This window comes from Ochotona princeps, chromosome 9, assembly GCF_030435755.1.
Source record: "Ochotona princeps isolate mOchPri1 chromosome 9, mOchPri1.hap1, whole genome shotgun sequence".
Taxonomy (NCBI): domain Eukaryota; kingdom Metazoa; phylum Chordata; class Mammalia; order Lagomorpha; family Ochotonidae; genus Ochotona; species Ochotona princeps.
The window spans coordinates 78,284,289-78,309,973 of NC_080840.1; the positions used below are offsets into that span (position 1 = coordinate 78,284,289).

General features: G+C 56.1%; 1 protein-coding gene across 2 annotated transcripts in view; it reads right to left on the minus strand.

The window, feature by feature from the left end:
- Window positions 1-25,685, minus strand: part of FLT4 (fms related receptor tyrosine kinase 4) — a 33,151-nt gene continuing 7,466 nt past the window's right edge. Inside the window, exons 2-30 of one of the 2 annotated variants that reach the window (XM_058668868.1) lie at window positions 22,881-22,977; window positions 22,340-22,584; window positions 22,029-22,141; window positions 21,776-21,938; window positions 21,552-21,691; window positions 21,162-21,330; window positions 20,776-20,893; window positions 18,357-18,511; window positions 18,117-18,279; window positions 16,263-16,395; window positions 15,195-15,303; window positions 14,096-14,458; window positions 13,810-13,956; window positions 13,584-13,715; window positions 13,389-13,495; window positions 13,061-13,196; window positions 12,558-12,662; window positions 12,191-12,304; window positions 11,958-12,046; window positions 11,725-11,875; window positions 11,365-11,459; window positions 10,883-11,005; window positions 9,828-9,939; window positions 9,088-9,187; window positions 8,604-8,709; window positions 7,893-8,041; window positions 7,170-7,290; window positions 5,829-5,926; window positions 1-374 (exon numbers count right to left, since the gene is read on the minus strand). In XM_058668868.1, coding sequence (XP_058524851.1) covers window positions 185-374; window positions 5,829-5,926; window positions 7,170-7,290; window positions 7,893-8,041; window positions 8,604-8,709; window positions 9,088-9,187; window positions 9,828-9,939; window positions 10,883-11,005; window positions 11,365-11,459; window positions 11,725-11,875; window positions 11,958-12,046; window positions 12,191-12,304; window positions 12,558-12,662; window positions 13,061-13,196; window positions 13,389-13,495; window positions 13,584-13,715; window positions 13,810-13,956; window positions 14,096-14,458; window positions 15,195-15,303; window positions 16,263-16,395; window positions 18,117-18,279; window positions 18,357-18,511; window positions 20,776-20,893; window positions 21,162-21,330; window positions 21,552-21,691; window positions 21,776-21,938; window positions 22,029-22,141; window positions 22,340-22,584; window positions 22,881-22,977 — 4,043 coding nt within the window. In that variant the 3' untranslated portion in view covers window positions 1-184. The remainder of the gene's footprint in view (window positions 375-5,828; window positions 5,927-7,169; window positions 7,291-7,892; window positions 8,042-8,603; window positions 8,710-9,087; window positions 9,188-9,827; window positions 9,940-10,882; window positions 11,006-11,364; window positions 11,460-11,724; window positions 11,876-11,957; window positions 12,047-12,190; window positions 12,305-12,557; window positions 12,663-13,060; window positions 13,197-13,388; window positions 13,496-13,583; window positions 13,716-13,809; window positions 13,957-14,095; window positions 14,459-15,194; window positions 15,304-16,262; window positions 16,396-18,116; window positions 18,280-18,356; window positions 18,512-20,775; window positions 20,894-21,161; window positions 21,331-21,551; window positions 21,692-21,775; window positions 21,939-22,028; window positions 22,142-22,339; window positions 22,585-22,880; window positions 22,978-25,685) is intronic. The other variant, XM_058668867.1, reaches the window with a different exon arrangement.

Consider the following 25,685-nt stretch of genomic DNA (forward strand, 5'->3'; position numbering starts at 1 on the left):
TGAATAGGATGGACAGTGGCTGGGGACAGGTGTGGCAAGACAGTGTGGGAGCCCTGGAGCCTGGAGTTCTGCTTCTCCCAGCTCCCGAGGCTGCAGAGGGAAAAGGAAACTCCTCCTGGGCCAGGACCAAAGGAGGGGAGTTCCTGGCCAAGCCCCCACCCCTCCAGCTGGCAGGGCCCAGGCTTCAGTGAGGAAGGGTAGGCAGGCAGACACAGGAGCTGTCACCATCGTCACATGGCCAAGACAGCTCCCCATACTTGCTGTTGTAGGAAACCTGGCCTCCTTGCACTGTCTCCCGGTCAGACCGCTGCTGTCTCCCTTGGGGACCAGGGTGCACCCTGGTCCTGTCTGCAGCCTGACCAGGTCCTTTACAGCTGCCAAGATAAGGAAAGTAGTGTTAGCAGGTCAGGAAGCGAGAGAACTGGTGCTGGGTTGCAGTCTCATAGGAACCACCAGATGCAACTGGAGCATGAAGCAAGCTCAGGGCATTGGAGAGCCACACACAGCTCAGCCTGATCTGATCTGTCCCAGGCCTGGACATGGGGCTGTGAAGAAGGCCCAACTTCGTACCCCTAAACCTGCCTTTCTCCCTCAGGAAATGGCTCCACTCAGTTCACTCAGTTGCTGAAGGCAGACCGCTATCTGTGGCCCCTTGCTTCCTTCCTCCCCACCCACAACTTGACATTCAGTCCATCCAGAAGTCCTGTCTACTCTGAACCCAGATTGCGCCAGGCTTGGCTGCCCACTCTCGCCCCTACTGTGGAGGGCTGCCATCCCCTTAGGCTCTGCCGAGTTCCTGTGTTCTCTGCTGCTCATTCTGCAGTCAGATTCCTTAGGTCAGATGTGTTGCCAGAGTCTTCACCCGGCCTCACTTTCTAAAGGCTTCCCATGGCTCTGGGAGGAAAGGCTGAGTTTCTTCCCAGGGCCTGTGGGGCCCTGCCAGTTCCAGAGCCACTCACCTCTGCCCTAACAAACTCTTCTTTGGTTTTTGAGAGAGTTGGTAAGTTGCTGTTTTGTTTTGCATGGGGCTGAGAAAGTCTGTTGCCAATCTGACTCTTTGTGACTTGGTTTTTTAACCTGAATTATTTAAAAAAAAAAAAAAACTACTATTTATTTAAGCAGCACACACACACACACACACACACAGCGCCACAAACACACTCTCATTCACTGTTTCCATCCCTACATTCCTGCAACAGCCAGGCCTGGGTGGGACCAAAACTGGGAGCTGTGATTTTCATGAACTCTCCTGTGCAGCTGGCAGGGTCCCAACTCCAACTCCCTGAGCTGCTGTTCAGGAGCTGGGGCTGGTGCTGGGTATTGAACCCAGGGGCTCTGATATGGGTCTTGGGCACCGAAACTGGCATCTGAGCTGCTAGGAGTGTGCATCTTAAAGTTGACTTTCTCTGTGCCGTGCCTCACAGTGCTCTATCCTGATTCATTTCCCCCCGGGTATTCTTGCAAGGTGATGGGTAAGGTCTCCTTTTCTTGACTGAGGAGCACTATCTTGAAATGAAGGTTTCAGATATTAGTCCTATCACTGTTTGCATTTTCTCCTCCAGGGATTGCAATGCTACACATACTGGTATTCTCTCCTCGTCTTCTCTAATCTGTCACTTTCTCTCGAGTTTCCTGGTCATGTGTACAGCAGGCATCTGCTATGGTAGGTCCCTGAGCTCGGAAAGAAGCAAGCTTGTCTCTCTTCCAGCTGTATGTACACATGCCTGTGCAAACTTACTTTTAGAAATTAGGCAGAAGATTAACAATGAGAAATAGGACAAGTATCAATGACAGACTTTCCGGTCTAAAGGTCCCATGAAGGCAGCTTCTCTCAAAGGCTTAAATACTAACATTCATTGGTATTTCCAGACACGCTGTCTCAACGTCAGCTGTGAAGAGAGGTGGGCTGGTGGCACCGTTCCCGGTATACGCTGCCCTTGAGAGGATCTGCCTCTTGGCGGTTGTCACTTAACGTCTTTGCCTGCCTGTCTTGCACGTGCTTGCATTTCTCAGTGGCAGAGCAGCTCTTATTTTACGATCTGTTTAATTTCCATGCCAGTGCTGTCTTGCCAGTACCTGCTCTGGATAATTTTCCATTGTAGTGTTTAAATCCTAATACGCTGGGCCCGGCGGCGTGGCCTAGCGGCTAAAGTCCTTGCCTTGAAAGCCCCGGGATCCCATATGGGTGCCGGTTCTAATCCCGGCAGCTCTACTTCCTATCCAGCTCCCTGCTTGTGGCCTGGGAAAGCAGTCGAGGACGGCCCAATGCATTGGGACCCTGCACCCGTGTGGAAGACCCGGAAGAGGTTCCTGGTTCCCGGCATCGGATCGGCGCAGCACCGGCCATTGCGGCTCACTTGGGGAGTGAATCATCGGACGGAAGATCTTCCTCTCTGTCTCTCCTCCTCTCTTTATATCTGACTTTGTAATAAAATAAATAAATCTCAAAAAAAAATAAATCCTAATACCCTATTTTATTCTTATATGACTTTGCATGGACAGTGCTTGTTTTTTTGCCCGTTCATGATTATTCATGTCAGGATTTCCTACATCGGAAATAGCAGGTTCTTCTGTGCAAGGTGCGAGGGCTGGGGTGGTGCTATGGTTTCAGTGTGCCCTTGGAAGTTCACAGTGCCACAGCATTGTAGTTGAGACCTTTAAGAAGTGGCTTGGTCACAAGGGCCATCACAGGAGTGAGTCTGTTGAAACAGCAGTTCAGGTCTGTCTTCCTCTTATGCTCCCTTCTGCCTTGGAATGGGGTGAGAAACCCCAGCACCATTTGGGATTCCCAGTTCCAGAACTGTGAGTCAAAGAGATTCCGGTTCATTCTAAGTTAATCGGGCCCAGGTATATTGTTACAGCAGCGGACACAAATGAAGACAGGTAGCTTTCTTCACTGAGAAGTGACACAACATTTTGCATCTTTGGTGGCACTCACGTCCCCATGCAGCCACCTGGCTTTGGGTCCTGAATCACATTGCTACCAGGGTTGCAGAGCCCTGGACAGTGCTGGACCCTCTCTCTGGCTCTCTCATGCAGCCACCGGGCTTACCCATACCCCAGAGTTCCCACCTTTTCTTTCACTTTTGGACTCAGACGACTGTGAGTGGGATCCAGCATCCTGGCCCCTGAAACGGCCAGATGAGACTACCTTCCCCCTGGGGTGACTCTGACCAAAGGTTAGCAGCAAGGCATCAGTTAGCTAAACGCGTGCCTTCTTCCCCCATAGATCTCTCCAAGGACATATGTACCATGTACACAGGTATATGTGGGTGTGAATGTATAGCGTGTATCATTCATGTATGTATGTGGTATGAATATGTACCATGCAGATATTGTGTGTATACAGGTTTATGTGATGTGAATGTATAATGTGTATCATGCACGCATGTATGTAGTGTGTATTTTGTGTACAGGTATGTGTGCTGTGAGTGTATAACATGTATCATGCATGCATGTATGTGGTGTGAATGTGTGCTATGTGTATGGGTGGATATATGTGTGACCTTCTGAATTCCTGATGCTGTCTGCCTACCTTAGGATGTTTATCTTCTGGAACTTTCTTTTTTCATCACTAAATAGCACTCTCTGCCTGTTATTGGCCTTCTAGAAGCAGTGTCTTCCCCACACAACAGGTCCTGGTGCCTCTAATGTACATCCCAGCACTGCTGTCCTCTGCTGTGCCTCAGCCTCCCTGGTCTGTGTGGCCACTGTTCCCAGGCCCTTGTCCTGCTCCCTTCCTGGCACATCCCCAGCATGGTTCATGCTTAGATGTGCTGGCCCCAGTGCCCAGCACAGAGCCTGTCTGAACTTCCTCACAAGCCTGGCCTGGTAGCCTGGTTTGTTTTTAAGCAGTTATGCTGTTTTTAGCATTTAAATTAAAATTATGATTTAAATGGTAACTCCCTCTTGCTTCGCTCTTTCACTTAATTACCTTTTTGTTTTTTTGAAAAGCTAGTTTGCTGTTTGTAAAAGAATCTTCCCTCCAAAAACTAGTTCTGCAGGTGTAAGTACTTCTGACTTTCCAACCCCAAGTGTAAGAGAAAAAGGAAGTTATATGATAGAACTGGTAGAGACAGGAGCAGGTCAGGGGTCATTCCTGGGCCAACCATACCACCAGCATGGCCTTTGGATGCTGGTGCAAGCAACAATCAAGCCATAATGCTAGTAATGAGAAAAGTAAGGTCAAACCAATGTGATCATGTCCCCTGGCTACAAGGATAGGCTCCTAGAGACCCCGTGGATGGCTGGGCACACAGACAGCACTGGACCCTGTACTTGAAGGCCTTTTCATCTTAATGGAGCTCACGCCACACAGTATCTGTCACTTGTGCAATTCAAAGTATGACAGCACAGCTCGCACCATTCATTAATCGTGACTCACTCTTACGGCACATAACAGATACCTCTGTACACATACCTCCTGTGCTAACTTGGAGACTTTCAACTCTCCTTAAGAGGTTTTTCCAGCATCACTATGCCTGGTGAGTGATGAGTTACTGGGTAAAATAAATGGAACTTCAACAAGAGCACTTCTAGGCAGCAGAGGCTGGCTCTAGTCACAAATGCAGTGTGGGTGTGCTGCACACAGCGGGCAGAGTGGGTGCTGAGGTGTCATCATCCTACTCAAATCATGTGCCACTGAGAGCGGACTGGATCTTCATTTCTGTGAGTTTTCACTTAACAGTTTCAGCCTGCGGTTGACCATAGGTGACTGAAACTGCTAACGCAGAACCATGGTTAGCGAAGACTGATGTGAAAGGTCGTGGCAGAGGGTAGACTACTCAGTGGTCTGGCACTGCACAAGGGGCAGGATTTACCCTCGGAAGCTGGGTTGGACAACCCCAAATAGGACTAACAAACACCCTGGTGTCTGAGGAGCAGGTGGATGGTTATGGTAGCATGGTTTAAAAAGTCCTCAAATGAATACATGTAAACAGCTACATGTAAATCATATGTTAAATAGACATTTAATGCATTTATTTATGCCCTTAAGAGTCTAAAGGTTCAAGATAGGACTTTTTTTTTTTTTTAATTCCTGGCAATCTTGTAAGGGAAACAGAGATCAACTTCAATCCAGCCCCACTCCGTTTTTGTTTTTCCCTACTGAAAAAGAAGAAGAGGAAGAAGAGGAAGAAGAGGAGGAGGAGGAGGAGGAGGAAGAAAAACCATAACAACACTAGAAATTGCTGTCAAAGCACCACTTGGAACACCCTCATTCAGTATTCTAGTGCCTGGGTTAGACAACTGACCCAGCTTCTGCCTCCAGCTTTTGGCTTACAGATCCTAGAAGGCAGCACTGACCACAGCACCTATATGTGGAAGACCTAGACGGAGTACCTGGCACCTGGCTTCAGCTTTGTCATTTGCTGGCTGAACCAGTGCATGGCTGGTCTCCTTCTCTCTGTCTTGGTCTGTCTCTCAAGTTAACCAATACAATTCAAATAATAATAATAAAACTTGCTAAGGATGTCCCATAAGGTCAGCCAAGGTTATCACGACTTGTTTGGCTCTGTGGTCCCCAGTCACAGTGGGTGGTTCTGGAGACTTGGGACTGGGAGGGGTGTGTATGTGCATGGGGCGTGGTGGATCGGCACGTGTCCCACCAATGCAAAGGTGCTGGGTCACAATGGTGGTAAGAAATTGTGGAGTGGGAGCCTGGAGTCAAGGATCTCATGCCTCAGAGAAGCCCACCTTCAACATACACAGGGATAACGGGGATCCACGGAAAGTTTTGACCAAGAGTGTCAGGGCACGCCCCAGCCCCAGCCTCCCTTGCTGGCCATCTCTGCTATATCCTCTCCTAGGAGGGTAGTGCCCACCTGGGCAGGTAAGACATCTCCAAAGGCCTTACCTGAACCCGCCTGTCCTCTATCTGCTCCAGCTCCTCCGAGGCCAGCACCATCCCACTGTCTGTCTGGTTGTCCTGTGCAGAGAGAGTGAACCAAGGCTGGGCACCACGCACAAGGCCCTGTTGCAGGCGGCTGCCCTCAGCTAGGATGGGACCACCAGGAGCCTGTGCCCTCAGGCTCAGCACTGTCCCTGTGAACGCAGAACTCAAATGAATATTTGGTCCATCACCAGAGCAGGTAGGACAGGGTCCCTACCATGGACAGCCTTATCCCTGGGCCAGCCTGTGCTGGGGACAGAGTCTGGGCACGAGGATTGGGGGGCACATGCCCTGGACAGTGGGCATCAGGTGAGGTGTGGTGTGAATCACACAGAGGGAGACTGCAGTCTCCTGAGACAGCAAGGTCCCCCTAGGTCTTCTGCTGGACCCCTCTGCTGCTCCCCCTACCCCACCCATCCTCTCTGGGTCCTCTGACGGAGGTTGATGTGACAGGGAGATTCTGGCTGGTCTCCTGGCCATAGGAAAGTAGAACTAGGGTCTTGGGGGCTCAGTTTTCCCTTTGATGGAATGGACACATTTCCTGCCACCCCACTGGGTCAGCCGAGCTCTGGTGGACTACCCTGCAACTGAGAACACCTGATTTCCTGTGCCTGCATCGTTCAGTCCTCTGTTAATGCTGTCCCCCAGCTCTCACTCCATGTAGCGTAGTGATCCTGACTGCAGCGGAAGTGGGCAATGACTCAGGTGGATGCCACCACTGCTTGGAGAGGAGTCGTCTCCCGGATGGGATTCTCTGGCATGGTGGAGACCCAGGGATGCTGCATCCTGCAGGGTTGTGGGTGAGGCTCGCCTCCCAAAGGCCTTGTGTAAGAGGCCTGGCCCTCAGGGGAGTGCTGCTCTAGGATGGGAGCTTCAATGCCTTGGGTAGGGAATTAGGTCCCTGGAGGAGCCAGGGTGACTCTCAAGCCCCCAGGGAGCTACATAGAAATCAGTCTGGCCCCCAACTCCCAGCTTCCGCTGCTGTGAGCTGAGCAGACCTCTTCTCTTTTAGGATGGCGGTGTTCAAATGCTGCATTGTAGCCATGCAAGTGGACTGAGACACCTGCTGTGAACACTGAAGGCATCCCAGGCACAACCTGGGCCTGAACTTCTCCGGTACAATCTGTCCTATTATCTCTGTCCCACTGCCAGGCTTCAGAAGCCTGTGGGGGTGGGGTGGGGTGGGGTGAGGTGGGGTGGGGTGGGGTGAGGTGGGGTGGGGTGGGCCCCCCCCGCCCTGAAGCATACAGCCCCTCTCCTCCCCACAACCCCTCCTTACCCCTGAGGCTTTGTAGGCTGTTGGCATCATGGGGAACTCTTCAAACGTCTTCACCCCAGAGGGACCCTGGGCCTGCACCCCTCCGGCCAGACACCCCGGGAAGGACACACAATTGTAGTATCTACGAAGAGAAAATGGAAGGTGCTGACTAAATGTACCCAGGTGCTCTCTGAAAGCTCTTTCCCTCTCCCCTCCAGGGAAGGACCCCAGGTCTGGGTCTGTCTGAGTGCTGGTCACCTCTGATGTTTGTCCTCTGATGTCCATCAGAGGAAGGCCCTCGGTAGCATCCCTCCCCAGAGGACACCCTTACCAGCTGTGTCTCTTCTCCTGTGCAGGAGGGACCCACTGGCACTCAGCAGTCGTCCCTCCCCGCCCCGGGATCACAGTTACTTCCCAAGGAAGTGTGTCATCACAAAGAGTCCAGCCACAAGTTGCCCTGACTTCCCGTCCTGCTCTGTGGTCTTAGCTTGCTCCACTGTGGTGACCTGTACCATGAGGCCCTTCTCTGAGCCTTGCCCGTGATTTCCCCGGGGACTGGACAGGAATCAAAGTCCTTTCTTGCTAAAGCACCAGGTCCAGCAGCACCAAGTGGACTGGGGCACCGGCAGGCACAGAGGAAAACACCGTGTGGGTCCCTGGGCTTCTCGGACCCCCTGAGCCCTGGGTGCCTCATGAGGATAGGAGGCACCCAATCCCACTCAGGGCCCAAGCAGGGCGGCTGACCTGGCAGCTAGGTTGTGGCGATGCAGGCTGGGCGGGCTGTCTTCCACGTCTGCTTCAACCACATGTAGTGCTGTGGTGGATGCCTGCAAGAAGCTGCTTTCCTCTGAGCTCTGAGAGCCACGAGGGGCCGGGTAACCATCTTCTCCCTCCTGGCGGGAATGGGAGAGGCGGTCAGTTTCAGGGACCCTGTACTACCCCCTCTTCATCCAGCCCTGCCCATGGGACTGCTCCGGCCCCTGAGATTGAGCTGGGGGCAGGATGGGCTGTGGGAGTGAGCGAGCCCCTGTGAGGGAGACCAGGTTCTCAGCACACTTTCGTGTCTAGCTCAGCGGATGCCCCTGGACCAATCTCGTTAAATTTTCTTTTTGAGGTAGAAATAGAACCAAATTGCCCTGAGCCCTGAGCAGGGTTCTGAGCTTGCTCTGCTCCCCACCTCCATGGAGCCCCAGTGGGCTATGTCCTGGGCAGGTTCAAGGCACAGAATGGGTACAAGGTGAAGGAACTGATGGGCCAGGGAGACAAGGGTTGCCTGGAAGGTCTGCTGAAGTGTCTGCGGTAGAAAAATGGGAGCCTGCACAGTGGGCACTGAGAGGGTAGGGCCAGGGGCTAGAGGCCTGGACATGTCACATCCTGTGCCTGGCAGCTGAGCAGTGGGTAGAGTTGGGAAGGGGTGGCCAGGGCAGGAACTCAGGATAGGGACAGAGGACTCACCTGCTGGCCCCCTGCTTGCAGCAGGTCGCCCAAGATCTCCACTAGCTCTGAGAAGGCAGGCCTTGCTTTAGGGTTTCCGGACCAGCAGCTCAGCATGATGTGACGACTGTGGGGTACAGTTGGCTGCTGAATGAGGGTTGCTCTCAGCCCACCCCAGCCTGTGTATCCCTCACACCAGCTCTGCCTTCCTCTAGGTTTCAGCCTGGAGCACCCCCTGTTCCTAGCTGCCCTAGCTCCTAACAGACATGGAGAAATGGGCAGGTGAGTTAAGTTTCATGGGGTGAGAGGCCCTGTGCCTGCACATTGCACCAGCCTCACCTCCATGTGCCCCCAGTCCCACCCTGCTTGGGCCCCAACCCATGCCTGTCCACAGTCGGACCCGGGGCAGCATTGACCTCTCCTGCCTCAGCCCTGCCCCATGATTGCACACAACCTCACCACTGCTATGCACACTTCTTTCCCTGTGCCCAGTGGGAAGACTCACATGGCAGGGGTGGCCAGCTCTGGGGCCCGCATCCGGGTGCCATCTTTCAGTCTTTGGCAGAACTCCTCGTTGATCTGCACCCCAGGGTATGGGGAGGCCCCTGGTGGCAAGAAAGGGAAGGGTGGGGAGCTGGCTACCAGCTGTGTACCCCAGTCCTGTCCCCTCTCGTTTCTTAGTCCTGTCCCCCACCTCCCACCCACATGCAGCAGCCCTCCCTCAGCTACAAGCTCTTCACACTACCTACTTTCTGGGGAGACAAGAGCACCCACGTGTTCCAGACACGTTAGCAAGGCTGAGGCCCAAGTACCTACCCTGAGCTTCCTCCAGAAGCCCTTTTGGCTCACAGGCAGCTCTACCCTCCCAAACCCTGACCGCTCCTTCCCTTTCATGCACCACAGTGAGCACCGTCTGTGCTGCGTTGGGCCCCATTGTGATGACCTGGGGCCCAAGTCTTTTATGGGACTTGTATAAGCAAGAGAATTTGTAGAACAAGATTGGAGCTAGCTCCCTCCAGGACTTGCAGGTACCTGGGCTGTCATGTGGACCTGAGCTCAGCCCTTGCACAGGCTGCAGTGGGCTGTACCCAGGGTGGTGCCAAGGTGGTCTCCAAGTCTTCAGGAGAAATGGGGGGGCACTTTTAGTGACCTGGGAGCCACCTGCCTCAAACACTCTGGGCTGATTGCTCCAGGGGTCAGCCTCCATCCCCCATCTTTGGCCTGGACACTTTGCCTTGCACTCACCCAGGGAGAAGATCTCCCAGAGCAGCACTCCAAAGGACCAGACGTCGCTCTGTGTGGTGTACACCTTGTCAAAGATGCTCTCAGGGGCCATCCACTTCAGGGGCAGGCGGGCCTGGAGGATGTAGGTGTGCCATGTGGGGAGAGGGGAGGCAGGGGGTGGAGGGGCTAAGGTCAAACCATCCGGCAACCCCGCCTCCTTCTGCCCAAGCTTCCATCCAAGCTTCCACCCACTATCAGCCCAAGACAGAACTCTCCTCTCTCATATTCTCATGAAACGGTTCTGACATCACTTCTTCCAGTTCCAGACTCTCAGCCCTGCCTCCTGAGAAAATGCCATTGCTTTCCACAGCTCGGAATCACCCTTGCACCAGTCCTGCCAGGTACCCTTCCTGACCCCTCCTCCTGTGGCCCCTGATGCGTCTCCTGCTCTGCCTGTCACGGCCTCTTCTGGGGGCCCTGAGGGTTGCGACTGCTTCAGACTGGCATCTGTCTGCACCCCAGCCCCTCACTGCCTTCTCTTCACAGCTTAAGGGGCCTTCTGCAAAGGCCTGACCCCACCTCCACACGACCTACACACCTAGCAGTTATAATGAAGGATCATGCAGGCTGGTTAGCCATCACTCCACACCCTGACCCTTGCCTGCTTCTTATGCTCCGTCCACCCATTAGTGGCATGACCAGACAGAGGATCTGTGGCCTGAACACAGCCAGACTTCTTTCCCTGCACCAGGCCTGCCCATCCTAGGGGAGGGTGGGGGTGGAAGCCTCTGCTCCCCACCCCATGGGGCAGGAGCAAACACACTGAGCTCCAGTTGCAGCACTGTGTTCCTCTTTCTTTCTCTGCTGCAGGATGCCTCTGCAGCCAGTGCCCTGACCTCAGATCTCAGCCCTCAGTGGGACCCAGGAGGCAGCAGTTGGGCAGGTGGCATAACAGGCCAAGGAGCACATGTCACCCTGTGCTGGCATTTCCTGTCCACTCCTGGATGGGAGAACCATGGTCCCACCATCCATTTACCCGGCCTTGATTGTTCCTCCTCCCCATGGTCTGCACTCACGCTGCCCTTGCGAACATAGTCAGGATCTTTGTAGATGTCCCGGGCGAGGCCAAAGTCACAGATCTTCACTACGTCACTTTCCGTAAGCAGGATGTTTCGAGCAGCCAGGTCTCTGTGGATGCACTAAGGGTGCAGAGCAGCAGAAGGAGCCATCAACAGAGCCCCCTGAGGTGGAGTGCTCATGCCTGGAGCTCCAGGTTGCCCCTGGAGGCAGGCTGGGGTCCTGTCTGTACCCTGCCTGAGCCCCATTCTAGGCCAGGATGTCTATGTATCCTCAGGACATGTTGAGGAGGGGGCATGTAGACTTGTGGGACCACACCAGCTTTGTACTGACTGGCCAGGACACCTCAGCAAGTCACCTCCATACTTGAAGTTACAAGAAAAGGGGAGTGGCTGATGGGTCCTGGGATCCCTGTTGGGTTAAACGTGAACAGGGCACACCTGGCCTGACAGGGGGTGGGTTTGGGCCCCTTTCCTCTCACCTTTCGGGAGGCCAGGAACTCCATCCCTCGAGCCACCTGGAAGCTGTAGCACACAAGGTCTTCCATGGTCAGTGGGCTCAGCCACAGGTCCTCAGCTACATACAGAAGTGGAGGTGGGCTCAGGAGAAGCCTCTGCCATGGCTTCCCTGCTCAGCCAGCCCCAAGGGGGACTCCTGCACCCCCACAACTGCAGCCCCTCTAGCTGCCAAGAAGCTCTGGGCATTGTCAGCCTCCTCCACTACCTGGTCTTGGCACCTGTCTTGGCCCTGGACTGCTCCCTGACTCTGTCAGCAAACTCATCCCAAGTCAGACATCAAAACCTGCAAGCTCTGACCCTGAGGACAGTCTTCAGGCCCTTACCTTCTTGGACTGGGGGTGCCCGCGCTGTCCCACCCTTTCCCATCAGGAGACGACTCAGGAGGGCCCTGTCGCTGTTCCTTGGACCCCGTCGATCAGCCTTGGCCCTCTCCACCATGGCGCGGAAACACCTTCGCTGCTCTGGAGACTTTTCCTGAAGGAATGCAGAGCAGATCCCAGGCTGTCCTGTCACCACACTCTGCCTGCCCGCCTGCTCACAGTGGGGACCGACTTACCGCCAAGGGATTGAAGGCATCGCGCTTTGTTCGCAGGAAGTTGGAGAGGTTGCCATACTTGCAAAACTCCACGATCACCATGAGGGGGCCTGCAGTGAGGCCAACCCCTGGTGACTGAGGGCACTGGGGTGCTAGGTGCACAGAACTGCCAGTGTCCACCATCCCTCCCTCTGTGTCTCCCACTGGCTGCCCCGTGCCATCCCGCCCAGAACACCGCCAGGCTGAGCTCCTACCGTTGGGTTTGGTGCATGCCCCTAGGAGATTGACCACGTTGAGGTGGTTGCCGATGTGTATTAAGATTTTGAGTTCAGACATCAGGGCTCGGTGCTCACTGGCTGTGGCGCCCTCTGGAAGGAACAAGGCCTCAGCCTGTGCCCCAAGCCCTGCTGTCCTACCCCACCTCCCACCTCCCACACACTGTCATTTGCAGAGGGGTGGCAGGAGACATTCCGTTGACCACACTGAGGCAGAGAAGAGGGGAATAGGTGGGACATGACCCTGTCTCTCCCAGGTCTCCCTGTAGCGTCGGGGGTGAGGTTCTTGCTCGGGACCTCAACTTCCCTTCCTGGCCCTCCCAAAGCTGCCCTGTTGTGGCCACACCTTTTAGCATCTTCACGGCCACCGTGTCACAGCTGCTGCCCTTGTTGATGCCAAAAGCAGAAGCTTCCACCACTTTCCCGAAGGCTCCATGGCCCAGGACTCTCCCTGTGGGGGCAGGGGTGCAGCCAGGTAAACTGTAAGGAAGTGAGGGTGGGCAGCAGGGGCAGCCTGTCCCAAGGGCCTGGGGCCGGGTCCTCTCTGCCAAACAGGAAGCGCATGGGCAGCTGCAGCGGGACAGGAGGGAGAGGACAGGCAGACAGGAAGTCCCCAGCATCCTCTCCAGGCAGGTGTGACAGGCCCACCCAGCTCCAGGCAGCAGGAAGTGACCCCTGGGGGCCTGGGAACTGGGAGTCTTGGCTGTGGCTCTGGGATGCACACCCAGAGGGACATGTCAGCCAGGTGGGGGCCATCCTGGCACAAGTTCTGAGAAGCGGGTGGGGTGGGGTAGGTTTCTGGCTCCAGTCTGCCCTGTGTTGGGGGGGCAGGCTGGGTGCTGGCCTCACCCAGGTGTAGCCGCTCACGAGGGAACTCCCACTGGCTGGCGTCGTAGGACAGGTATTCACACTGCTCCTCCAGGGGCACCTCCCCAGGGTCCATGATGATGGACAAGTAGCCCGTCTTGATGTCGGCGTGGGCTGGCTGGGGGTGGGGGCAGTTTTTTGATTTGGCCACTCCACTTGACAAAGCAGGTGGCATCTCTTTGGGGATCTATCATCCACCCAAAGGGATGGGTTGATGCCACCCTTGTTAGAGCCTGGCAGGCGAGGACTGGAGGCTTGGGGACACAAGTGTAATGCAGACCCAGTTTTGGAGCTGGGGCGGGGCACTCACCCTCCGCATGTTACAGAAGATGAGGAGGAGGAGGACCCAAAAGAAGACAGCAATGACGCCAGTGCCCACGAGGATCACGATCTCCATGCTGCCTCTCTCCTCTGAGCCTGCGTGGGCAGAAAACCAGACGGTGCTGCAGGGTGTGCAGCGTGCAAGGGGATCCTGGTAGGACAGGTCGAGAGGCATGTGCCGCACCTCCCACGGCCACGCTAGCAGAAGAATTGACGCAGCCCTTCGCATTGCACACGCTGCACAGGTAGCGGCCGGCATCCTCCTCTCGGACGCGCTGGATGCTCAGCCTCTGGTTGGAGTCAGCCAGGTCGATTCCTGAGGCAGGAGTGAGCACAGGCCCAGGTGTGTCTGGGTGGTGTGGGCCTCATCGGCCCGACCCCGCCCTCGGCCCGGGACCCGCCCTGCCCACCGGATTCTTCCTCCAGCCGCCGTTCGTCTTTGTACCACACAATGCTGGGCACGTGCGCACCGGCCACTGCGCACCGCATTTCCAGCGAGTCGCTCACGTTCACCAGAATGTCAGTCAGGTTCTGCGTGAGCCGCGGGGCTTCCAGGGCTAGGGTGGGAGGATGAAGGGGGGACGAGAGGGAGCTAAGCGGAGTCACCCTGAGGAGATCGCCTGGGTTTGGGGGCGGAGGGAGGGAGAGAGGGAGAGAGGGACGGGGCAGAAGTCCTGCAGGGCGCCGGCGCCTCACCCTGCACCGACAGATACTTCTTGTGGCAGTGCTTGTCGCGGCTGCGCCGGTCCTGCACCTCGCACACGTAGTCGCCCTCGTGCTCCGGGGCCACGTGGGGGATGCTCAGGGTGAGTGTGGTGTGGCGTGCTCCCGGTGCCGCCTCCTCTAGGCTGGCAGCCAGTGGTGTTGCAAAGAGGTGCACATTCTTGCAGTCGAGCAGCAGGGGGTTGCCCTGCGCGTCATGCAACATGGACAGGTTGAGGCGGTACCAGCGCAGGTGCTCGTAAGTGAAGTTGTCCGCTTGGCAGCTCAGGCGCACAGACTGGCCCTCCAGGGGCTCCTCGGAGGGCTCTGACTTTATGCTGAAGCCGTCAGGGATGGCTGTGGAGGGTGGAGGAATGCCTGGGTACACTTGGGACTCCTCTGGGGGAGCTTGCAGACTTCCCATACTAGTCTTTGTGTTCAGTTAAATGTGTGCACTGTGTGGGGGATGGCCCTCCCCACGCTGAAATCAGCCCCATGGCTTCCGCTGCCACCAGCATCTCTCAGGTGCCTGATGTTTGTGAGTGGCTTCCCACCAGAGTCAGAGGGGACCTAAGTGTCTGACTGTCTCCCTACTACCTCCCACGCCCCAGTACCAGCCTCTCCTGGATACATTTGCCCCATCAGCTTTGCCCTGCCATTTCTCATGCCCCTTGGTAGCCCTGGCTGCTTCCTGCCAAGGTTCCTATGCTACCCTTTCCTTTTACTCTGTCTCTCTGGAGGAGCTCTCATATATCCTCCTGGGTCAACTCGACCTCCTCCATGGAGCAGAAGCATGCTTGTGGGCTGCAGGACTCTGGGGCTTGGGCTGCGGGGTGGAGGGTAAGAGGGAGGCAGGGCCAGGCGGGGCTTCAGTGAGCCAGAGGGCATCCCTGGATCATGCCCTGCAGGGCTGGCAGAGGGTGTCATTCCATCCCATCTGGACACTGCGACCCCAATTCCCACAAAGACCAGTGGGCCAGCAGGTCTTGGCTATCTCTCTTGGTTTGTCCCGCAGTCACCAGAAACTAATGGGTATGCACTTGGTTTCTGAACTTGTCCCCAGGCCTGCCCAAGGGCTCTTGGGGTCACTTACTGGTTACATAGAAGTAGATGAGCCGCTCGTCCCGGCCCACTTTGTTGGAGACCACACATTTGTACATGGCAGACACGTTGGCATTTTGGATCACCAGCTTGCTCACCGTCTGGGCAGAACACAGGCATGTGGGTCCATTTCTTGGGGGTCGCCCTAATGACAGGGCTGCGTGCCCACACAGGTTACGGGAAAGTGGAGGCAGTGGGCCAGACATGACTGAAGCACTGAGCCGGGACTGGGAAGGCAAGGCCTTTAAGCAGCAGAGAGCTGGCTGCCTGGGACAGTAAAGGGGCAACAGATGGACAGCTTAGGCTGTGGGTGAGGTTGGAGGGCAGCCTGATGAGGACCAGAGAGGCCTGTAGTGCTGAGGAGGGATCAGGCTGCTGCTTGAGAGTTAAACTTCAGGGCACACCTAGGGTCCAGCCACTCCTATAATGGGGTCAGGCTGTGGCCCAGGGGTAACAGCTGGTGTACGCATGTAATCCATGTGCTTGCTATGCCCTATGCCCGTATGTATGTCCTGGGGAGTTGCTAGGTGAGGGGGTTATTACCTAGGCATTTCAGAAGGACTCTGACTTCAGGGAGTGAGAAGGATGAAAAGCAGGGGAGGATAGAAGGCTCTGCTTACCATCCTGAGGCCCCCCCACCCCCGCCCCAAGCTGGGCACTTCCTGGCCAGGATTGGAACAGGAAGAGGCTCTGGAGGTGTGTAGGAAAACAGGAAGTGACTGTAGGAAGTGGGTGCCTTTGTTCAATCCCCTTCCCCCTCCCGGCGTCTTGTCAGCATTGCCCCTCAGGCTGGTCCAGTGGCTCAGTGTCCCTTTTGTGGAGACCTGACCAGTCCCCAACCATGTCGCTTGCTAGCCCTGGAGGTCATGGCCTTGCTAGGCATCACTGGAGTTCAGCTTTTTTGAATGGGCAGCAGCAAAGGCCAGGCCCAGGTAAGAAGAGAGGGTGTCTGTCAACTTCCTGCTTCTTGCAGTCCACGTAGAAACCAGTGAAGCAGGGAAGCTGCCTCTCCGCTGCCCTCTTTCCCTTCCCCAGCCTCTTGTGGTATGGGAAACCATACCTTGTTCTTCCCTTCCACAAATTCTGACCAGGTGTCCAGGCTTTCGATGGGGTTCCTGGCGTCCTGTATGGTCACCTCTTTCCAGTCCTGGCATTGTGGCATGTGGTCTCGCTGCCGCCGGCGCCTCCGGCTGCTGTGGACAGAGAGGGCCAGAGGTGGGTCAGGACTGTGGCAGGGCCAAGCCTTGGTCATCCATAGAGACATCTCCCAACATGGTGGAACAAGCTGGCTCTCAAGCCAGGGTGAAGGAGGTGGGTGGGACACAGGATGCTTCTCGGGCCCTAAGAGCCCCATCCCTCACAGGCTGCCAGCTCAGCCCAGGTTCATGTGTGTGCCCAGTGTCCACTCTGAACTTGCCCAGCAAGCTTGCCACAAGCCACCCTTTCCCTTTGCTCTTCCTGTCTTCTTGGAACTACAAGCTCCTTTGCAGGCTGTGGTGCGTCCCTTGCACACCTGGGCTCTCACAGGACATCTGTGGGCATCTCAGCATCCCGAGGGAGGTTCCTGTCTGCCACCAGGATGGAAGCAGATTAGACCTCCCTGCATGGCACAGACTGTGGTAGTAGAGCATCCAAAGCAAGTATGTTTCAAGAGGCCCGGGCTGAGTGGAGGGTCCCTTGGGAACTGTGGACATTTCAGGCCCACAGTCATCCCTACTGAGCCTGCTTCCTGGTCACACTGGAGTGCCAGTCCCCATCTCCTGCCTGGTCTTCCAGCTTTTGTGCCTCTCTAGCCCGCGACTCAGGGTTCTCAGGCTAAATGGCATACCTGCTGGCATGCTCCTGCTCAGTGCTGGTTCCCTTGCCCACCCCTGGGTGTCGGAGTCACCTCAGTCAATCCATCTGCCTTGTGCACATCCAGCTCAGTGTGTGGGCCATGTCCCAGCCCTGGAGTATGCTTTATTGCTCAGAGTGGTGACCTTGGCAAACTTGCCTGCCTTTTGTTCTGTATGGGGTGACTGGTGACTGCTCAGTGCACCTTGTGACGCTATTTGGCTTTGCCAGCCATGGCAGGGCACTGCCCTTGGTGCGTGAAGACACACCCTTGGGCCTCTTCTGACAGAGCAGTTGTGTGTCTGAGGGCTTACTCTCTAGAGCCAGGGTTCTTGGACTGATAAAGGGAGGGTCTGAGCCTAGCTCGAGGGACGAGAGGCCATGGCTACAGCAGATTGGATGAATTAGCTTTGTTGAAATGTCCATATTACCCAAAGCAATCTGCAGACTCAGTGAAATCCCAATGACACCTTTCACAGAAGCATAAAAAACAATCTTACAAAAGACCCCAAACAGGAGAAAGAACAAGACAAGGGGTGCCACAGCAGCTGACTGTCAAAGCACACCACAGAGCTGATGTAACCACAGTAGCCAGGCACACACACAGTCATGGGGACCCTAGGATGAAATCTTCACCTCAGCCACAGGGGCAGAACAGAGAGCTGAGAGAGCAAACCACACATTTGCAGCCAACAGATCTCCACTAAAGTCACCGAGAATACAGTTTGGGGAGAAGACAGTTCCTTTTGTACCTGAGCCATGGAAAACTGGAAATCCACACAGCAAAGAATAAACTAGATCTGTATTTCACCAGCGTCAAAAATTCACTCAAAAGGATGAAACGATCTGAGTGTGAGACCAAAACTAGAACCCACTGGAAGGCAACAGAGGAATGCTTCGCGACATAGCCTGGGTGAAGATTTTATGGATCAAAGCTCAAAAGAAATTATAGGACTCAAGTTCACAGCAGGGCTCCCTGTAAGGGGAACAGATGAGGCCTGGGTGGTGGGTAAATGAGGCTGGCCGTGAGTAAGGGGATAGAACAGGGAAGCAGAGGATAGGATAGGGAAGCCATACTTACAGGCTGTGCTGGGTAAATGTCTTGCAGGGTGTCCATGGTCGCCATAGCCACTGGACACTGAGAGGCTGTGGCACCCCGTAGGCTGTGCATGTGAGGGCCTGACGGCTGTGGTGGGAGTAGATGCTGGGGGAGGAGGCCTCCTTCTCGTGGATGTGGGGGGGCACTGTGGGGGCACAGGCAGGCAGCTGGTCAAGCTGGCCTCCCCCACAATGCCCACATCTGGCGCCCTGCCCCACGTACCGTTCACCACCAGTTCCAGGCTGATGTTGCATCTCAGGCCAGCTGCAGAGTTCCACAGGGCGAGTGTGTAGATGCCCGCGCTGGCTTCAGTCACGTCTTTGAGTACCAGAGCATGTGGACTGTGCCGCCCAGGCACTGCCTTCCTGTCTTTGTACCTGGCCCAGGAGGGGGTTCAGGCAACAGTGTGGACTTTGGCCCAGCTCCAGCCAGCAGTCCCATGCCCTTCCACTGCAGTATTGCTCCTTGAGATCCACAGGACCCCTCTGGACACCAAACTCAGAAGCCAAACAGGTCCCTAGTGTAAAACGGCATAGGAGCTGCATGGAACCCGTGAAGTTCTCCTGCCTGTGCGTTATATGTCAGGGGATGACTCACTGACACAGTGTATATGCTAGGTAAAGGCAAGCCGTGTTGTGTAGGGAATAGTGAGAAAAACCTGTGTGTTTTTCTGGTGTGTTTTGTCTGGTACAGACAAAAGTATCGACTATCCCTAGGGGTTGAATCCACAGATGTGGAACCCATGGCAGGCCCATGTCTAGTGATAACAGAAAGGGAATGAGAACCAATTTGCATATCCCAGTGGGCCAGGCTGCAGCCCAGGGCTGCTCCTGGGGCAGGCCAGGAGGGGTTGACAGGAGTGTAGGTGGGGTGGTGGATGCTGACGGGCCCTGCCTGAACTGCCTGTGCTCACAACCATAACAGGCGTCAGGCTGAGTGTCTGAGAGGTCCAGTTTCAGCCCTGCAGCCTCCAAACCCTTTCCACACATAGCCTGTGTGGGGCAGCCGCCTTCCTCCTGCCCCACCTGTGGTTGTGGCTGGCCTTCTGCTCCTGCCCCTCTCAGTCTCCTACATCCTGTCTGCAGACCAGTGGCAGTGCCCTTAGCCTCTTCCAAAGCCAGGCCTTGCGCAAAGCAGCCCGGTTCCTTCCCTGTCTGCCTGGCTGTCTGTACTTGAACCCTCAGGTCCTGGTGCTTTGCTGGGGACGTTCATCTCCATTTGGGGTGATCGGCACAGTTCCCTCCCCTTTCCTGGGGTTGGGAATGTTCCTTTGATCAGAGAAGTCTCCCTGGCTATTTCCATATAATAGCCTTGCTATCAGTGCCATGGTTCCTGGGTGTAGCTGTTGGCTTGCCCTCTGCCTCCTGTCATACCCACTGAGCCGTAAGCCCTGGAGGCAGCACATGGAGAAGCTTTACAGCCTGATGCCTGCTGTGTGTGTGTGTGTGTGTGTGTGTGTGTGTGTGTGTGTGTATCTGAGGCTTCACATCTTGATGGGAGCTCCCTCCCAATCCTGAGCCACATATTCTATAACACGAAAGCTGGAGACAACCTTGCTAGGGCAGGGGCTTCTGGTTCTGTGAGCAAGGCACACTGCTGCACCAGCAAAGGTCAGCAGTGAGGAACCCTACTCACTTCTGTGATGCTGTAACTGGGACTCAGGGATGTGATGGGCCTTGAGTCACACAGCTAGTGGGTCAGGCAGGGGGAGAGCTGAGGCTGTGCTGTTGCACAGGGCTGTAGCCCCTAGTCTGTCACCTGTCAGTTCCGCAATCCCAAGCACAGCTCTGACTATCATGAGCTTCAGTGTCCTCATCTGCAAATGTGAAGGATGAAATGCACCTTGCAGAGGGAGTGGCACCCAGTGGGGCAGGCCATGGACTCTAGTGGGGCTGAGGAGCAGCCTGCCTGCCTGATCCTGAGAGCTTCCCTCTGTGCACCAGGGCAATTCTTAGTGGCACAAAGGTACACCGGGCATCTCCACAGGATCCTATGTCCATGGCCTCAGAGGGCTCTCCCCAGGCCTAGGATAACCAGGGCCCCTCTTAGGGGAAGCTTGCCTCCTGCCTATGGTCAGAGCAGGGGAGACTGGCTCAGGATGCCTGGGCCTCTACTTGCATACACCAGAAAAATTCCCCTGCCAGGAGGCAGTACCCCAATCTGGAAGGGGTGAGGCTCTTCTGGCTAGAAGGGAGAAGACAGCACAGGATATGGCTCTAGACTCATGTTGGAAGGCGACTCCCTGGCCTGCACTATAGGGGACCTATAGGCTCAGCTGCCTGAGAGTGCAGATGTGGTACTCTGTGGGCAGTACCTGCTGAGGGCAAAGTTGCCACTCAGGAACTCCTCACTGACCCTGGCACACTCTGCAGGGGCAATGCCACTCTCTCAGATCAGAGATCCGGCAGCCTGGCTGCTCTGTTGTTGACTGGACAGGAGGGTCCACGGGGCTCTCAAAGAGGAACGGGAGACTGAGCCACCCACGTCACAGGCTACCGCTTATGATTCAGCAGCCTGGGGCCCCTCGCCAGACAGTCCCTAGCAGGACTCAGCATGGGGCCTGGTAAGGGCCTGTCCTCATCCCCATCCATATTGGGCTGAGCCTGCCCAGTTGGTGAGGGGAAGGTACCAGGGTGCTTACCACTGGAACTCGGGAGGGGGGTAGGCTGCCAGCTTCACGGGTAGCTTCACTAGCTCGTCCCCCACTGTTGCCTCCAGGACCGGTCCTTTGAGCCATTCCACGCTGATGAAGGGCTTTTCTGCCAGATAGGAGGCATTGAGGTCAGTCTTGGGCTAATCACTGCTGCATGTGGAGGCCCCACAGCCAGACACGGCCACACCGCTGCTTGCTGGGCTGTCTAGCGTGTGGGATCTGGGCAGGGATTCTGCTTACTGCCTCCCTTCCCCCCTGCCATGAGCTCTGACCCCAGACCCTGCTGGACAAGGACCCTGGTTCCCGGGATGTCTGTGGCTAGGCCACGGTGAAGGTGGGTGGAAGGGCACAGTGAGGCTGAGCCCAGGCCATACCATGCACGATGACCTCGGTGCTGTCCCGGAAGCGTTGCATGCCATTGTTGGCCTCGCACGTGTATGGGCCTAAGTCACGCAGGCTGACGTTGTGGATGGTCAGGATGCTGGACAGCTCTGTGTGAGTCTGCTGGGAACGCCGCTCGGGGACCCACTTACCCCGCTCTGCCTGCCCACCCCAGGGGAAGCCTGGGGTCAGTAGGTGGGCCTCAGCAGGGCTAACCCACGGAGGGCATGTGCCCAGTCCCGCCAGCAAGGGTTGCAAAAGCCTCAGACCCAGACCCAGAATCTTCCTTGGGGTTGACAAATGTCCCCGTTGGTCTGGGGCTCCTGGGGCTGGCCTGCTTCTTTCACGCAGTGGCCCAGAGTGTAGCAGGCCGCCGAGCTCACCTGCTTGCCTGGGTATTCCCAATCAAAGGTGACGCCCGAGTTGAACTCAGCCCACACGGTACAGTTCAAGACCAGCTTCTCCCCAACCAGCAGCTCCAGGGACTTCTTAGGGAACAGCTGAATATCATAAAGCTCATTGCCTGGAGACACAGGTATAGTGACCCCCAGGACCCTCATGTGGTGATGCCCCCAGAGCACCAGCTGGGACAGTGGGCGAGCTCTACCTGTGATGTGCACCAGGAAGGGGTTGGACAGAAAGTCCTGGCCACCCCAGGTGGTCTCACACTGCAGGTAAAGGGCATCTCGCAGCAGCGCTGTTGGTACTCGCATGCCTTGGCGGTCATCCCACACCACCTCCTGCCCGTCGGGCCGCAGCACTGTGCTTTGCTGCAGGGACATGGCAACTCTCAGCACCCGGCCACTCTCCCACTCCCAGGGTTGGGGCAGGAGGGCCAGATCCCCAGGTGGGGGCAGTACCGAGCGCAGCGTGACATTGAGGCCAGGCACTGACACCAGGCAGGGCACCCACATGGAGTCTTTCCTGTTGACCAGGAGCGTGTCAGGCTTGTTGATGAATGGGTGCTCAAAGTCTGAGGAAAGAATGTGGTGATACGGGAGAAGGTAGGGGCTCAGGGGATTTCCGGCTGGGTTTGGGCAGTGGGACAACCCCTTGGGACTTGCTGCTGCCTTGAGGACCTGCCACCCTCTGGAGTGAGGCTGCCTTCCCTCCTGGCAATTCCAGGGTCAGCAGGCTGGCGGGAGAGAATGCAGAAGCCTGTCAGCCTCACCTCTCACGAACACGTAGGCGCTGGCGGCCGTGGTGCCCTCGATGCGAGCCTTGATGTATTTGTAGTAACAGCGGTAGCTGCCTGTGTCATTGCTATGGGCCTCACGCAGCAGCAGTGTCTTACAGTAGGGCCTGGTCTCGGTGCCCTCGCAATCTCGTAAGACGCCTGTGTCCTCACTGTCCTTCTCCTCTGTGGTGAGTGCTCCTGGAGCCCCTGGCCAGGCCCATTCGAGGGGGTGCTGCCCTCTGGCAGAGGACCAGGGAGGTCAGAAAAGAACAGTTCCCAAGGAGCCTCCCTCCGAGGGCAAGCCTTGCTGAACATTTTATGTCGCTGCGAATTAGATGACCACACCCCTAGGGCAGGGTACTCTTGGGTTCCCTGGGGCTGCATAGGGCACCCTGGATCACAACCAGGGCTTCAAGGAATCAGAAAGCGCACCTGTAGGTGTGGGGGAGGCAGGGAGAGGCTGGATGCATGCAGGGCTTGCAGGCACCCCCACAGGATCAGGTTACCTCCTGCCTTGGGGGAGGAGCCTACATACCTGCAGGAGATGGACAGACTGTCACCTGTGTCAATGACGTGCACCTCATCTGTCATGTTCAGAGTTGGGGGCATCATGGAGTAGCCACTGGCCAGGCCTGAGGTGGGAGACCGGGTTAGTGTGAGACGCCATCTGGGGCTCACACGGAAGTGTTACTTAGGTGCTCTCAGGCCTTCTCAGGCCACAGGAGCAGTCATCAACCAGGTCAGGAGCAGCCTGGTTTTGCCATGCGCACCTTGGGCAGAGCCTGTCTTGGCAGCAGATAGCCATGCTCCAGGTAAGTCATGGCCAAAGCCTGGACTGGCCCAGAAACCTGGCTCCATGCAGGCTATGGTGCCAGCAAGAAGGGGAACCCCAGACTCACTCTACACAGGCGCCATGGCTCCATGCAGGCACTGTGACTCTGCTTTCTTGAACTCCAAGCCTAGACTGCATGTCTGTGAGTGGCTCTTGTATACCCAATCAGGCAGGTATGGGCCTCCTGGTCTGCTCCCTGCCTGTGGCCTCACCCTTGCCACAGCCCCAGGGTGTTTACCTCATGGGCATCCTTTAGTCCATTCAGTTTGTCTCCACCTTCACTGACCCCACTGTCTATCCTCGCCTTCTCTCTGGGCTTCCCCCTGACACCTTATGTCCTCCCAGGTTCCCTCCTCATACGCACAGAGGGACTGGCCTCAACTGCAACCCATCCTTGGGAGGTACAGGCTGTCTGGGGCTCTGCCTTCTGTCCACAGGTGTGCATCTATGCCGGTCTCCCTGGCCTGGGTGTGAGTCACTGTGTATTTGGGAGCATCTCTGCGTCCGTGAGTCGTATGTATGACTTTACATGTGAACAGGTATGCATGCGTGTGTGTCACCAGCCGGGCTGTGCTTGGTGGGCTGGGCTTGGTGCTCTGGCAGATGTATCCTGCCAGACCAACCTGAGACAACAGGAAGGGAGGACTCTGTGGCCAGAGGCCCAGATCTGCGTTCCTGCCCCTCCCTTGAAGTCCCTGTCCTGGAGGGGTAAGGGGACGGAGGAGAAGGAATCTAGTCTCTTGCCTGCAGTGGTTTCTAGCTCCACAGGCCCCTTGGGGTTCAGAATCCCTGATTCCTGCTACAGAGAATGGAGGAGGGTAGAATGAGAAGACACACTCACCCTGACTCCACGTTACTGTCCAGGCAGCTGGCACCCGGCCAGCCTACACTGTCCACAGACACCTCATATTGGCATGACCCAGGACACACACAGCCACCAGGCAGTACCTCCCTCCTTCTTGGCCAAACCCTTCTATGCCCCCATTGAAAGGTGGGTCAGGGTTAGGAGACCCTCCCCAAGCCCTGTCTGGACCTAAGCTAGGGCTGCTCCCACGGCTACCTTGTCTTGGGGTATCATAGTGGGAGGGGGCCCTTGGCTTTGCAGCCTTCTCCCTGAAGGACTGGTACCTGACCTCCCTGGACACACACATAGCTCATAGCCCAACTGCTCTGGGACCCTTGGGAAGAAAACAAAGTGCCAGCCATGATAAGAAGCTGAGCCAGAGGCCAAGGAAACTGGCACAAAAGAATGTTCCCCTCTTGGCACTGAGTTGTGAGCAGGAGTTCCCACGAGGACACCCTGGAGTGAGAAGGCCTTCTTCCAGGCAGTGGAACCTGAATACCACCACACCAGGCAGCCAGGAGGGGGCTGCATGGGGCAGGAGTGGACAGACACTTGCTCTCTGAGTTACTTAGAAGAAAGACAGTGGCATGGGTCTGGGCAGTGTCCTCTTGACAAATCCAGGTAGGAGTCAGAAGCACGTAGGGCGAGCACCTGAGAGGAGAGTTGTTGGGGGGCCATGCATGGGTATGGGGAGCCAGTAGCTCCTCTTCTTTGCACTGCTGGTTTCTGGGCACCCCTGGCAAGTGTCAGCCAGAGGGCTGGGCCATTGTTGACCAGCTTCCTCAGGCAGCCTCTCTGTCCACCCAGCTGCACTCAGAGCAGCATGGACTCTCAGCACACTCCTGAGTGCCAGCCTTGTGCTCTCCTGCCCTGAGGTCTTTGTCCCCTGGGAGTTCTGCACCTCCTTCCCTTGAGGGTTCTGTAGCAGATACCCCTGCCTTGTGGGGAAGTTGATGTTACTCTGTTGGCTTCTATCTCCTCTGCATCCTCGTTGTTCTACAGTTATATAGAACACACATACTGAACTGTGGTGGTCAAACAGGGGCTCATCTTCCTAACCCCATGTGCAAAAGGTTATCAACATGGTTCCATGAATGGCAGTGTAGCTGATGGATCAGTAGATGGGCAAATGGCTAAGTGCAAGTGGAGATGAATGGAAGAGTGGGTAGGCAAATAGACAGGTGGGTGTGTAGATGGGCAGAGGATGGATGAGTGATGGGTGTGCATGGATAGGGGAAGGAGCCTCACACCCACTGTTAAACCTGACTGTTTTAACAGGGCCATCACAACGCCTGCGAACCTTTTCCCCCACCCTTGTAAGTTTTCCTTTGCCCTGACTTAAACCAGTTAGTCCTCTACCTTTGCCAGCCCTCCACAGGGCCCTGTGTGATCAGTGGACTCTGCTACAGAACCTGAGTATCCCTCTCATCTTCTCTGACGCCCTTGGCACAGGTCCTGGGCTCAGCCACCACAGCTCAGGGGGAAACTGTCCTTCCCTTCCCAGGCAGCCCTTTCATGGTTACTGGGGACAGCAAACCCCCTCGCCTCATGCACTTGTCGTCAGCAGCAGTGCCGGTCACTTCCCCTCATTCATTGTGGACTCCCGGCCCAGCTCAAACTGTTCTCTGTGATGTCATGAGCCATGCAATGAGTCACCAGCATCC